The sequence below is a fragment of the Prosopis cineraria genome, unplaced genomic scaffold (assembly GCF_029017545.1).
Source record: "Prosopis cineraria cultivar Desert tree isolate PC_DT_omini unplaced genomic scaffold, ASM2901754v1 PC13, whole genome shotgun sequence".
Classification (NCBI taxonomy): domain Eukaryota; kingdom Viridiplantae; phylum Streptophyta; class Magnoliopsida; order Fabales; family Fabaceae; genus Prosopis; species Prosopis cineraria.
Window position 1 is genome coordinate 12,839,614 of NW_026555344.1, and position 14,738 is coordinate 12,854,351.

At 36.9% G+C, this 14,738-nt stretch overlaps 1 protein-coding gene across 3 annotated transcripts; it reads left to right on the forward strand.

Annotated features, from left to right (window-relative positions):
• On the forward strand, positions 1 to 11,772 carry LOC129290912 (pentatricopeptide repeat-containing protein At1g71460, chloroplastic). Of its 3 annotated transcripts, none has more exons than XM_054927979.1 (5): positions 1 to 253; positions 399 to 600; positions 783 to 869; positions 2,546 to 2,728; positions 9,361 to 11,772. In XM_054927979.1, exon 5 carries the CDS (start codon positions 9,456 to 9,458, stop codon positions 11,532 to 11,534), a length of 2,079 nt encoding a protein of 692 aa, XP_054783954.1. In that variant the 5' UTR covers positions 1 to 253; positions 399 to 600; positions 783 to 869; positions 2,546 to 2,728; positions 9,361 to 9,455; the 3' UTR covers positions 11,535 to 11,772. The 3 variants fall into 3 exon arrangements, with proteins under 3 accessions (XP_054783954.1, XP_054783955.1, XP_054783953.1); XM_054927980.1 differs by lacking the exon at positions 2,546 to 2,728 and adding an exon at positions 2,729 to 2,775; XM_054927978.1 differs by lacking the exon at positions 2,546 to 2,728.
• Positions 11,773 to 14,738: the final 2,966 nt, after the last annotated feature.

Below are 14,738 nucleotides of genomic sequence, written 5' to 3' on the forward strand. Positions count from 1 at the left end.
ACCTCTGACAAATATCCTCGATCCATCTTCCCTCCTTTGCCTCATCTGAAACATTATTTTGGCCATCCATACTGAAACATTCTTCATTTTCTTCCCTCACGAAACGGCCAGCATTTCAAGTCGTTAGATTCTTCGTCCTCCACTTCTCTCTTCCTTGGCCTCCTTCCCTCAGTCTCCTCTGTTACTCCATGGGTGCTGGCTTTGTTGTTCTGATGGATGAAATGACGTTAATGTGAAGCCGTGAACATTGCTGGTTGGTGTCTCTCTGGTTTTTCTTTCTCTGTGACGTGGCCACTTTTACTTTTCTTTCTTGTTTCTGAATGTAATAATTTTTTGAAATGGAATTGTTGCTTTCTGAATTCACTTTTTTTGAACTGGAATTCTTTAACTCAAACCAGAACGAAGAGGAGGAGCATAGATGGAAAAGGGTTGAGGGCAAAGCTTTTTGATTTTACAATCACGTAGCCTTATAGAAACTACTGTTCGCAAGCCAATTCTATCTCGCTGGTCACTCTCAGTTTCAAACTCCGAAGACCCAGATCGAGTTCGGCCAATCTCTTCTTCTGGTCATCGTCGTCTCTCTCTCCTATCTCCTCCAAGGTCACCGTTAGTTTCTGTTTTTCCATATCTTCAGTTCTTCACCTCTATTCTTGGTTAAAGCTTTGTCTTCTTATTTGATTTTCTTCATATTAAGTCAATTTTTCGTTTTCCTCTATATTATTCTGCAATTATTTTCATCCGTTGGATATTGCCTTATCTTGTTTGTCTTTACTTATTCGCAGTCTTCAACTCTTGATCTTCGACTTCGAATTCGTCTTCAACTTTTGATTTTCGACTTCGTCTTTCCTCTTCGGTCTTTGCTGCTCAAGGTATGTTCGACGTCGCTGACTCTCTGCTTCTTCTTCTTCTTCTTCTTCTTCTTCTTTTTTGGCTGATTTTGTGACTTTGACTTCGCTGCCCCCATTATGTTCATTTTTTGCTGATTCATGGTTGTTCGAGTTCGAAACTGTTGTGGTTTTAATTTGTTGGTGAATGGCTGAATGCCTTGTGAGTTCTGATTCGTGCCTTTTTCAGATTTTTTGCAAGGTCTCCGCTCAGAATTTTAACATTTGAGCTAATCTTAGAACAACATAAAATAGAAACCAAAGTCATAGGAAAGTAAAGAAGGACAATCTAAATTGATCGAGATATTTCACATAGGATATAAGTTGAGTGGTTAAATTGACTAAAAACTAAAAAGTTATTTGTAATCGTAAGATACTAATAAACAAACTTAAAAGGGAAGTTTCATCAAATTGCTATAAGACCAACAATATTATATAATAGTGAATGTTGAGTTTTAACGAAACAGCAAAATCATAAAGTTGGAGTCACAGAGATGAAAATGTTAAGATGAATGTAAGGACATACATGTAGAAATAAAATCCAAAATGAGCTCATATAGGAAAAACTAGGCGTTGCGCCTATTGAAGAAAAAATAGTAGAAAATCATCTGAGATGGTTTGGATATGTACAAAGAAAACTACGGGATACACATAGATAATTTTAAACCCTGTCAAGAGGGGTGGAGAAAGGCCAAAAAGAATACCTTTGGAAGTTGTTGATCGAAACCTTAGTTAACAATATTTCTAGAAACTTGATAAATGATAGAATGCAGTGGCATCATACAATTCATATAGCTGATCCCACCTAGTAGAATAAGGCTTGTTGTTGTTGTTGTTGACTGTGCTTTCTGCCTTTATTCATTTGCTTTAGAAATTCTCATTCTTCTCAACTTCTCTCTCTCATCAGGTTCTTTACATTCTTCATTAGAAGATTTGTGCAAAGGCCCTGGTAGATTATGATGGCATAGAATACAAATTTCTTATTTCTTATAAATCTCCTCTTTTTGTATAAATCTTGTTTGCATAAATCTCCTCTGCTTTTTTTTTTTAAAAATTTTGTTCTACCAACAGTCTTGTAATTATTCTGCACAAATCTCCTCTGTTGCATTACTTGTTTTGTTTGTACCGTTTGAACTGGAAGTTGGACAATTATTTGAAGTTTGAACAATAGTCTTGATTTATGTTTGCTTCATTCCTTGTATTTGTTATGTTTTGTGTGTTTTATTATGTTAAAGGTTTCTTAGGCCACAAAGTATGCTTATATTATTTAAAGGTTTATTATAATTTTTGTTGTAATTTTTTGCTGCAATTTTAGATTTATTTTTTTGTTAATTCCAAAAAAAAATCATTTCAAGGGCCATACTAGGCATCTTAGCCCAAAGATACCTGAGCATCTCAACCTTGCCTCCCGGCCCTTCTAACTGAGGGCATTTTTCAGACATGGTTGGCCTTTGGGCTCAACTTTATGCTTGAAGGGGGTTTAGGGTTGGTCAATGGGCAGCTATCCTACCCGGTCCAACCCTGCCCATGTCCCACCCTAAATATGAGCTATGAACACCTTCATACCAAATCCAAACTCATTCAGCCTTTGCTCCTTGGTTCTTGCTCCCTTCATTCTGATTCTGAAATTGAACCTCACCATTGTCATTCTTGCTTCACAGCATTGCTGTCACTGACACATTGTTCAAAGGCTCAGACTCACTGTTCTCCATTGGGATTTGCATTTTGTTGTGGTTCAGCTCAAGCTTTTGCTGTTGCTCAAACAGCACTTTCAGTTCGAGTTCTGTCCTAGTTGTTGCCTGCTTCTTTCTCTTGGCTCTCTTCTTGCTTATTTCATTCTCCAGGTTCATTACCTTTCTTATTCTGGTTTGATTGTTGCTGTGAGATCCGGGTGAGTGTCTTCTGCTTGAATGATTGACCAATTGAGGCTATGGGTGTTTAGATTTTGGCTCTGTATGACTGTATCCTAAGTTTCAATTGAAGCTCTGATTAAAATGGTTACTGCTCCGATTGAAGCCCTGTATGACTGTCTCCTAAGTTTTGATTGAAGCTCTGTGATAAAAAGTGGTACATCTCTATTGAAGCTCTGTATGACTGTATTGTAAGTTTCAATTAAAGCTACGTGATTAAAAATGGTACGGGTTTGATTAAAGCTTTGTATGACTGACTGTATCCTAAATTGGTAAGTAGGTAATCTGCTATTCTTCAACATTATATGCTCTAGCCATCTAGCATCCTTATGATGCAGTTCCTTCTAGGATGCAACTGAGAAAGTTGTGTAGGGGATCATTTAAACTACTCAAGCTCTCTTTTTCTTTAGATTTAAAGTTGATGGATTTAATCTTTTTCAATATCTGGCTATCACTTCTTTGATGATGTCCTATTAGCAATCTGCATATACTTTCATAATTTTGCATCCATCCCTGCTGGTCTCTAAAGGAAAATTAATATAATATAACCTTAACGACAATCTTAGGTAAGTAAATTTTGTTTATATCTTAATTGTTAGAAGCTTTGGGTATAGGTATTATTTGTGTTGGGATAGATTTTAAGTGCGATTTATTAATACTGATATTTTTTCAGTTCAATGTTGTATGATTGATGTATTTGGAGGTTTGTCAATATTTTAAATTTTGATTAGAGAATCTAAATAAACATGTAAAAAAATTGTCCCAAATTTTCTCCTTTTTCTTACCAAGGTGGTGGGGAGTGATAGGGCTCACAATAACCGGAAGAAATAATAAGAATAAATCTATTAAGATGATATAGAATAAGAATCTCGTTCTATATTTCTCTCAATAGCCACGCTTGGGAGAATCTCCAAAGGGTTTGAAAGACAGTTTATTAATTTTCTCATATGCTAGCTTCAAGGTTGCTAGTCATATTTATAATGCTAAATACAATCTAAAATAAAATTTAGATAACTATTTAAGATAATGAATAAAATCTAGATAACTAAATAAAATTTCCTAAAATCTAAAATACTGCATAAAATCTAACTAAATAAAATCTGAATCTAAAAAGTTAAATAATAAAATCTTAAGAAATATCTAAAACTAATTATCTAGTTATCTAAAATTAAAATACTAAATTAAATGAATTTAATCCTAATTTATCTTTTGCTTCTCCCTTCGTGAATAAGTCTGAATCTTATCCGGAATCTTATCATTACCCCCTCTTGAAAACTCAACTTGTCCTCAAGTTGAAAAGAAGGGAATTGAGCATGCAATAGGTCATAGTCCTCCCAGCTTGCTTCTACCACAGGTCGCTCGTGCCATTCCACCAATAGTTCAAGCGAATGATAACGAGTCCATCTATGATCTAAGACTCGATGAGGTCGTACATGTAACTCAAAATCAGCTGATAATGGTAAGGCAGCTGGTGCAAGCGGTAGATCCATCCCATAAGCCGGGCGCAAGAGGGATACATAGAAAATAGGGTGAATACGAGCGTCTGCTGGCAGTTCCAATTCATAAGCTACTTTGCCAATTCTTCGAAGAATCTTGTAGGGCCCAAAGAAGCGCGGAGATAATTTTTCAAACTTTCGCTTGGTAAGGGACTGTTGACGAAATGGCTGTACTCGCAACCACACAACATCACTCACAGTATACTCGACTTCCTTTCGATGCTTGTCAACATAAGCCTTCATTCGGTCCTGAGCCTTACGCAGATCATCCTTCAAAAGTCGGATCATTGCATCTCTAGTTTCAAGTTGATCTTCTAAGTCAGCTACAGGTGTTTCTCCTTTCACATAAGGAAGTAGAGGAGGAGGATCTCTCCCATATACTAGTTTGAAAGGTGAATGGTTGGTTGACGTATGATGACCCGTGTTGTATGAGTATTCTGCCCAGCAAAGGAACTTGTGCCAAGACTTGGGTTGCTCGTGTGCAAAACATCGCAGATAGGCTTCAAGACTACAATTGACCACTTCTGTTTGACCATCTGTTTGAGGATGGTAAGCAGTACTCATCTTCAACTGGGTCTGGCTTAATCGAAATAACTCTTGCCAAAACGAGCTCATGAAGATAGGATCCCGGTCAGAGATAATTGAGCGAGGTACCCCATGTAGGCGGATAATTTCCTCACAGAAGACTGTGGCAACCTTCTTAGCAGTGTAAGGATGTGAAAGAGCAAGAAAATGAGCATACTTACTCAAACGATCCACCACTACCAAAATAACTTCAAACCCACCAAACTTTGGAAGACCTGTGATAAAATCAATTGAGATGTCCTCTCAAATCTGAGAGGGTACTGGTAAGGGTTGAAGAAGGCCTGCTGGCGCCAGAGTTTGATACTTATTTTGCTGACAAGTGGCACAATGTCGCACATATGCTTTCACATCTGCTTTCATTGCCGGCTAATAAAAATTCTCCGAGAGACGTTTAAATGTTTTAAGAAAACCGCCGTGTCCTCCAATGGTAGTAGAATGGGCTTCTGCTAGTAACTTTGGTCGTAATTGGGATGAATAGGGAATGACTACTCGGTGATCATAGAAAAGTTTTTGATTAACCAGGTGGAATCTAGGACGGGATGTTGGGTCGTTTTGCAAATCTTGCATTATTGCATTAGTGAATGGATCTAAGGCCAATTCAGAAGGGAGGTCATGTAGCTCAGGCGCGAAGGGGACTGCCAATTGAAAAAAATCTGCGTGTTGCGGTCGTCTTGATAATGCATCAGCACCTTTATTTTCCACTCCTGCTTTGTAGATGATAGTAAAATTAAATGGTAAAAGCTTGATAATCAATCTTTGTTGAGTGTTGGTGGTGATACGTTGTTGGAGTAAATATTGAAGACTGGCGTGATCTGTTCTAACAAAGAAATGCCTCCCAAGGAGGTAATGACGCCATTTTTGCACTGCCAGTACTAATGCAAGGAGTTCACGATCATAAGTGGACTTGAAGCGGTTAGAGAAGGAAAACCCTTTACTAAAGTAAGCAATGGGGTGGTCGTTTTGTAATAGTATAGCCCCAATCCCGTCAGTGGATGCATCGCATTCAACTGTAAATTCCTCTTCAAAATTGGGTAAGTGTAGAACAGGTGCTGTCATTAATGCAAGTTTCAAGCGATTAAAGGCCTTTTGAGCTGGTTCAGACCATAAGAAGGCATCCTTCTTAATCAACTCAGTAAGGGGTCGAGCAATAATCCCAAAATTCTTCACAAAACGTCAGTAATATCCAGCAAGGCCTAAAAACCCACGTAACTCCTTGACATTTTTTAGGATAGGCCATTCACGTACTACCTCTACCTTCTCAGCTTCCATCTCTACTCCTTGGGCAGAAATTTGGTGTCCTAAAAAAGGAACTCCTGGCCTCTCTATAAAGCATTTTTTTAAATTGACACAGAACACATTTTCCTGTAGTATTTGCAAGACAGTGTGCAAGTGATCCTGGTGCTGTTGAACGGAGGAACTGTAGATCAAAATATCATTAAAAAATACCAATATAAATTTTCGCAAATAAGGACGAAATAAATCGTTCATAGCCGCTTGAAAAGTGGCTGGAGCATTAGTTAAGCCGAACGGCATGACGGTGAATTCGTAGTGCCCAGAGTGGGTTCGAAATGCCGTTTTGTAAATATCATCAGGTGCCATCTTAATTTGGTGATATCCAGATTGTAGATCCAATTTGGAAAAATAAATTGCCCCATGTAGCTCATCTAATAACTCATCAATATTAGGAATTGGATATTTGTCTGGAATTGTGATGCTGTTTAATTTTCGATAATCTACACATAAACGCCATGATCCATCCTTCTTTGCAACTAACAAGACTGGACTGGCAAATGGGCTGGAATTGGGCTGAATGAATCCCTTTTTTAGTGATTCTTCAACTTGCGCCTTAATCTCAGTTTTCTGATAATGAGGATACCTGTATGGTCGTAAATTAGGAGGACTGGCCCCTGGTAGTAGGGTAATGGTATGTGAGTGCTTTCTAAATGGTGGTAAGTTTGTGGGTTCTTCAAAAACTGATGGAAAAGCTGCAATTAATTGTTCCGGGTTGAAATATCGGAGAGATTTAGAGTCAGCGGAAGCTTCAATTTGTTGCATGGAGTTAAGTTGAGCACCTCTAGTGGTATTAGGGACTCCTTGCAGCTTATACCTCTTACCATTTTTCTAGAAAATCATAAAAAGTTGATTCCAGTTGGCTTGCACTGTGTTAAGAGATGCTAACCATTTAATACCAAGAACCAGATCAGCCCCCCCTAGAGTGAAGGGGAAAAAATCTTCCTTAATGGTTAGACCTATCAGTTCTACTTCTACATTTTTGCATATTCGATTGCAGCGCACAATACTACTGTCACCAATTTGAACTCCAAAAGTAGAAATTGATTGAATAGGTAGATGAAGTTCCTGGATTAATGCATCAAAGATGAAATTATGTGTAGACCCACGATCCACTAACAATAACACTTGTCGAGAGCCCAATCTTCCACTAAGTTTCATTGCTGACCCAGAATTACTGCCTAGGATAGCATTTAATGAAATTTCAGCTCCATTTGGTTCTATTTCTTCGAGTGCAGCGTCTTCGAGTGGAGGGATAATCTCTTCGCCCTCTTCAGTGACCTCCATTAAAGAGAATGAACTCTTGCATCGGTGCCCAGGTCGAAATGGGTCCCCACAGCGGAAGCAAAGACCCTTCTCCCTCCTGCGCAGGTGCTCGGCGTCCATGGACGCTGGTCTGGCCAAGCTCGACGATGTATTGTTGGAAGACGTTGCTGGGTTTCTATACGAGTTCGAAGACGCTGTCAAAGCTTTCTGGGCCTGAGTCGTCTGTTCTCGTGCGAAGGGAAAGGAAGAAGTATATCGATTCTGGATCTGTAGACTGTTCGGCTTGGACCCACGAGAGAGAAGTTTCCCTTCAAACTCCAGTGCTAGACTCATAGCTCAGTAAACACTCCTTGGCTTGTGAATACGTACATCTGCACACAAGTCATCCTTCAATCCGTTCAGAAAAACGCCGAGGAGGCAGTGCTTCGGCCAATTCTTGACTCGCGATGATTGTTTGGCAAATTCTGCTCTGTATTCCTGCACGCTTCCTTCTTGTTTGATGCTGCACAGGAATTCGTTGGGGTTTTGGTACTCAGGAGGTCCAAAATTCTCCTGAAAAGCTGACGCCAATTCATCCCAATAATGAAGCGTTCATTCATGGCTGATCCAAGCAAACAGATCGAGGGCGTCACCTTCCAGAGACAATGAGGCTACATCTACTTTATCTTCTTCAGGTGTGCCATAATATTTGAAGTATTTTTCAGCCTTCAAAAACCAACCTCGTGGATCACCTCCACTGAATTTTGGGAATTCAATTTTTGTGCGATGAAATCTGCTACGTCTATGAGTTTCTTGCTCCTCTTCACTTTCATCTTCATAATAATGCCTGCGGGAGCCCTCTTGGGCATGTTTGCCTTTGTTAAGTGTAGAGGCTTCAAGTGCTTCTATTTTCTCTTTTAATAAATCAAGAGTTTCGAGTCTTGAGGCTATGGTAGCTAGATCTGAAACTATCGAGTCTTGATTTTTTGGGGAGTGATTGGATGAATTGTCAAGATGGTTTGTTTCTTGACCCGTACGAGTAGTAACCATGGCTCTGATGCCAAATTGATAGGGCTCACAATAACCGGAAGAAATAATAAGAATAAATCTATTAAGATGATATAGAATAAGAATCTCGTTCTATATTTCTCTAATAGCCACGCTTGGGAGAATCTCCAAAGGGTTTGAAAGACAGTTTATTAATTTTCTCATATGCTAGCTTCAAGGTTGCTAGTCATATTTATGATGCTAAATACAATCTAAAATAAAATTTAGATAACTATTTAAGATAATGAATAAAATCTAGATAACTAAATAAAATTTCCTAAAATCTAAAATACTGCATAAAATCTAACTAAATAAAATCTGAATCTAAAAAGTTAAATAATAAAATCTTAAGAAATATCTAAAACTAATTATCTAGTTATCTAAAATTAAAATACTAAATTAAATGAATTTAATCCTAATTTATCTTTTGCTTCTTCCTTTGTGAATAAGTCTGAATCTTATCCGGAATCTTATCAGGGAGCCTCGTAAAATATGATCTAAAATGTTAAATCTTGTCATTTTATTGTCATTTCTTTCGTTTATTGTTTGTTCAGGGGTAAATTTTTTTTTATTTGTCTTCAATGGATCTTCTAGGTTCTTGGGTTGTGTGATACCTATATTTCCTCATTACTTCATTATAAAGATAAAACTGAGACTTTTATGAGTATTTAGTTTAGTTGGCTCTAATTCTTACCTCAATTTTCTTTTAATCTGGTAACATTTCCAATGTTTGGGTTTGGTTGGTTAAACTTATATTTGCTATGGTTTTGGGGTCTGGTTTTGCTTTCAGTGGAGTTACTATTTCATGAGATGACGGTTAGTTATCTATAAATTGTGGTGCTTATACTTTATATGTCGTGTGGGTTTGGCTTTGTTTAATAGAATGATGTTGTTTGCTTGCAGTGGAGGCATAGTGAAGTGAAGCTGTAGCGGAGGGAAGCTGGATGCATCATTTGGCTGCTATCCAACTTTAAATTGGACACTTGTCAATAAGGTCCATGGAAAACTCAATTTCAGCCATTACAACACTATCTCTACAGTTCCATTGTTTCCACTCAAACACCAAAACCAGTGGCGAACATAACAATTTCCGCATCTTCAAGTTCAGGGCTTCCACTCAATCTCTCTCAATTTCTTGTGAAGCACCTCCAACGCTTGACTGCAAAATACGCAAATTCTCCTCTGAGAAGGTGAAACCTTTTGCAGAAAAAGATGCATTCCCTTCATCATTACCCCTCCACAACAAAAACCCACGTTCCATCTACAAGGACATCAAGAAATTTGCTAAGGAGAACCAGCTGCGAAAGGCTCTTATCATCTTGGACTACATGGACCAACGGGGTATCCCTGTGAACCCCACGACATTCTCTACCTTAATTGCTGCTTGTATTCGCACCAAATCCTTGAAAGAGGGAAGAGAGATTCATACCCATATTCGGATTAATGGGCTAGAAAAAAATGAATTTTTACGCACAAAACTTGTCCACATGTACACATCTTGTGGCTCAATGGAAGAAGCTAAACAATTATTTGAGGATTGCTCTTGTTGGAGTGTATATCCATGGAATGCCTTGCTTAGAGGAACTGTGATTTCTGGTAAGAAGCAATATCGCAATGTGCTTGCAACTTTTTCAGAAATGCGTGCATTGGGGATTGAATTGAATGTATACTCTTTCTCTAGTGTTATCAAAAGCATTGCTGGTGCGCCTGCACTTTTTCAAGGATTGAAGACTCACGCCCTTTTAATTAAGAATGGTTTAGTTGATAGTTCAATTCTGCGGACAAGTTTGATTGATATGTATTTTAAGTGTGGCAAGGTTAGGCTTGCCCACCGTGTGTTTGAGGAAACTCTTGAGAGAGATGTTGTTGTGTGGGGAGCAATGATTGCTGGTTTTGCACATAACAGGTTACATAGGGAAGCATTGGAGTATGTAAGGTGGATGGTGGAGGAAGGAAGAAAGCCAAATTCAGTTATAATGACCATTATTCTTCCTGCGGTTGGTGAGGTTTGTGCACGAAGGCTAGGGCAGGAGGTTCATGCTTACGTACTGAAAACAAAATCATATTCTAAGCAAGTACCAATTCAATCTGCTTTAATTGATATGTATTGCAAGTGTGGGGACCTGAGCTCAGGAAGACGAGTGTTTTATAGCTCAATGGAGAGAAATGTCATTTGTTGGACTGCCCTGATGTCAGGTTATGCCACTAATGGGAGACTAGAGCAGGCACTAAGATCTACAATTTGGATGCAGCAAGAAGGGTTCAGGCCTGATATTGTCACAGTTGCTACTGCTCTTCCAATTTGTGCTGAGTTAAGGGCTCTAAAACAAGGGAAGGAGATTCATGCTTATTCCTTGAGAAACGGGTTTTTGCCTAATGTATCTATAGTCTCTTCATTGATGGTAATGTACTCCAAGTGCCAAATGATTGATTGCTCTACAAAACTATTTGATCACTTGGAGCACAGAAACGTGATTTTGTGGACAGCCATGATTGATTCATTTATAGAAAATGGGAATTTATATGAAGCACTTAATGTGACTAGGTCAATGCAATTGTCAAAGCAGCGGCCAGACTCAGTTACCATAGCGAGGATGCTGAGTGTTTGTGGTGAACTCAAACTTTCAAAGCTTGGGAAGGAGATTCATGGCCAGATCTTGAAAAAGGATCTTTCATCTGTTCATTATGTCTCTGCTGAAGTTATCAATATGTATGGGACTTGTGGGGATGTTACTAAAGCAAAGTTGGTCTTTGATGCTGTCCCTGTGAAGGGTTCAATGACATGGACTGCTCTTATAAAGTCATACGGTTATAATGAATTGTATCAAGATGCAATTGACCTTTTTTATCAGATGAAATCAAAAGGTTTTTCTCCAAACCACTTCACTTTCCAAGCAACTCTATCTCTATGTGAGGGAGCTGGATTTGTTGATGAAGCTTGTAGTATCTTTAATTTAATGTTGAGTAGATATAAGATTGAAGCATCTAGAGAACACTATGTTATAATGATCCGACTTTTGACACGTTATGGTCGACTGGTGGAGGCTCAAAGATACATAGAAATGAGTTCTTTGTAGCGAAGGTTGATAAGATTCTGTGTATCAGATACATACATTGTCAAACAATCCTACATTCTGTTTTTGAATCACAAGCAGCATGGACATTTGTATAGACATATTAACGATGTGAGAAAATTGTAATTATGTGTATCATACTCCTACTAGATGTTCCACTCTTTCACTTGAAAACTCATGGTGATTAGCCAGTTCTCTTCCGAGGGTAAGTAAACTATGGAAAATTACTTTAATGATGTTTCATTTTTGAGGCGTCAAGCTTTCCTCACAATTTTTTTTTTTTTTTTTTTTTGGTTGGGGGGTGGGATGTGGTGGTTCTGTCTATACAATATGATTACTTCTTATGTGCCTTTCCAAAGGATGAGTTTTACGGTTACATTATTTGCCTTTGGTTTCATGGTGAAATATAATACCATCTCAATCTCATCCAAACCTTTATTCCCAGTTACCTTACTAAGCTTTTCGTTGTACTGGTAAATTGCAACTCGTGGGTCTCCCCACTACACTATTTCAAATTTGTAGAGATGAGAATATTGAGATGGATATATAGACATGCAATCTGAAATGAATACATAAAAAAAAAAAAGTAGGCGTAGCATCTATTAAAGGAAAAAGGATAGAAAATCGATTGAAATAGTTTAGACATATATAAAAAAAATCATGGAAGGCACCAGTGAAAAAAATAAAATGGATAACTTTGAATTCTATTAAAAGAGGTAAAGGAAAATCAAAACAAATACTTTTAAAAATTTTTAACCAAGACCTCTTAATTAGCAACATTTTCAAAAGCTTGATTAATAATAGAGTATAATAATATCGTACAATTTATCCAATCAATTTCATTTAGTGGAATAAGGCTTGTTGTTGTATTATCACAAATTTGCACATTTGTTGAACTTTTTCATTGTCATATGCCAAGGACATTACCAGGAAATTAGGACACTTTTTATTGGAAGAACAGGAGATCAAATATTGGTTCATATTAGATGCTAGATAATGTTTTATTGGTCATACTTCAGTGACCAAGAGGGAGACAAGATTTTAATATCATTTGTTTTTCCACATCTTGCAAATCATGACTCTTCTTTTTATGCTTGGTAAGATTATTATTATGTTGATATTTATTATTTTTTTAGAGAAATTACATCCAAGATCCATACAAGAAAATTAATTATTATAAGGTTCATTAACAACTGAATTAAGGAAATAGACAACACAATCAATTGTCAATCTCCTTAATTCACTTGTCACTGAACCTTATAGTAATTAATTTTTTTTACGTGAGACTTCAATATAATTTTTCCTTTTTTTCCCTATGTTTTTCATATGCGTGCTTAATTTCAGGATAAAGACTTGAGAATTGCTTGGCAGTACAAGAAGTATTTTGGGTGAATCTCTTCGAAATATTAACTCTAAATATGCTAAGCTGGTCTGTAACTTCTGTCCTTTACTTGATCCTAAATGACACTCTAATGTTATCACTTTGGTGATATTTATTTTGTTACTGTGGTAAACTTGATTTTATCTTAGTTACTGTGCCTGTAAGAGCTTCATGGATAATATTATTCTTGTCTTTTGGTAAAAAAAAAAAAAAGCATTTTTACCTTTCTTGTGTTTTTCTAACTATAGAATTATGCTAGGGCAATGCACCAAGTGCAACCCATTGAAAATATTAACCCTGCACACTTGACATTTATAATGCAGGTGCAAAGCATGTTTATTGAGAATTGTGATGACTTTGTGGAAGCCACTAGAAAGGCAGTTTTTCAACGGTTCAGGTGTTGATTGCATTAGTATCAAAGATTTGACAAACCTTGCCCCTTTCAGGATCAATCCATGTGCAACAATTTCAGCTCAATTCTCAAGGTGCAGTATTGGTCATGAACTCTACTCTAGTTTGGTGCATATTGATGTTTATGTTAGAATTTTACTTCATCCGTTCCATATTGTAAGGTCATTTTAACAAACACCCACCCATCAAGAAAAGTGGTTAGTTAGTTAACTACCTAATTTTTTCCAACTTTGCCCTTAAATACCATTATTAATTAGTTGTTTCTAATGATTACTTTTTTTCTGGACAAGTTCTTTTGATATACTCGTGCTCCCTCTGGTTCTTAATATAAAACATATTTTAAAAGCTTTTTTTTGGTCCTTGATATAATGCAAAGATAGAGCAATTAATGTTTCTTTCCAATTTTACCCCTTATTTATTTATTATCATTTTAATTTATAGACAACAATTTATGTTTATTAATTGCAAAGGGCGAAATTGGAAAATTACACATTTTTTAACCATTTTAAGGATATATTATTATTTCTTAATAAGCATAAAATTAGTTAAGTTTGTCTTATATTAAGGATAGAAGATAATAGTACTTTACAAAAATGGCTTTATAATATGAAATGGAGGGGGTATTTAACTATTTATGCATGTCATCATGATTCCAGGATCATGTGTATGGCAAGGAACAATTTGTTTGCAAATGTAACCAATCTTAAAAATAATTTTGAGCCCAAATTCTGTGTTAGGAACTACTTCTTTCGCCATTTCTTCAGCTTGTTAGAGTAAACTGAAAGGGTAGCATTATAGCTCTGTTTATTTTCATCTACGTCGTTCTGATCCTGGACCTTTCTTTGGACCCAGTTTTTGCACCAATGGATTTCTGAATTTCTAATGAGATTCTTCATTCTTAATGTAAAACTTGCTGTCTGTCTATCTTGAATTTACTAACATTATATGGTGACATAATCAAAAGAAGTGAAAAAAGCAACATGTTCGGATGTGTTAGGATTAAAAAAATTCCAACTAAGGTTAGAATAAATTGAGATTTGCCAACTGGAGTTAGGATAAAAGTTCCCAATGTTCCACCACTGCACATTAAAAAGCATCTTGGGATAGCTTCAGCAAAAGCGCTGGATTGAGTTGACTACCCATTTAGCTATTTTTTGTCCAAACAATATATCAATTTATCTAAAAGACTTTTTAATTCTCAGCTGAGGTTTGGGTCACCCCCAATCTTAGTTGGGGAACACCTATCCTTTGCTGGGCGAATGGCATTCTATTATTCACAATGCAATTATTCAAACATGGTGAGTTACTTTGTCAATCTTTCTAGGTTAAAAAAAAAAAAAAAAAAAAACTTTGCAGAGACTATTGGCTTATTATTTATTTACTCATGCAAGAATTAAACGATAACCCAACACATG

What these genes read in the sequence shown, in the direction of transcription:
- LOC129290912 (XM_054927979.1), top strand. Translation starts at nt 9,456, where the DNA reads ATGGAAAACTCAATTTCAGCCATTACAACACTATCTCTACAGTTCCAT.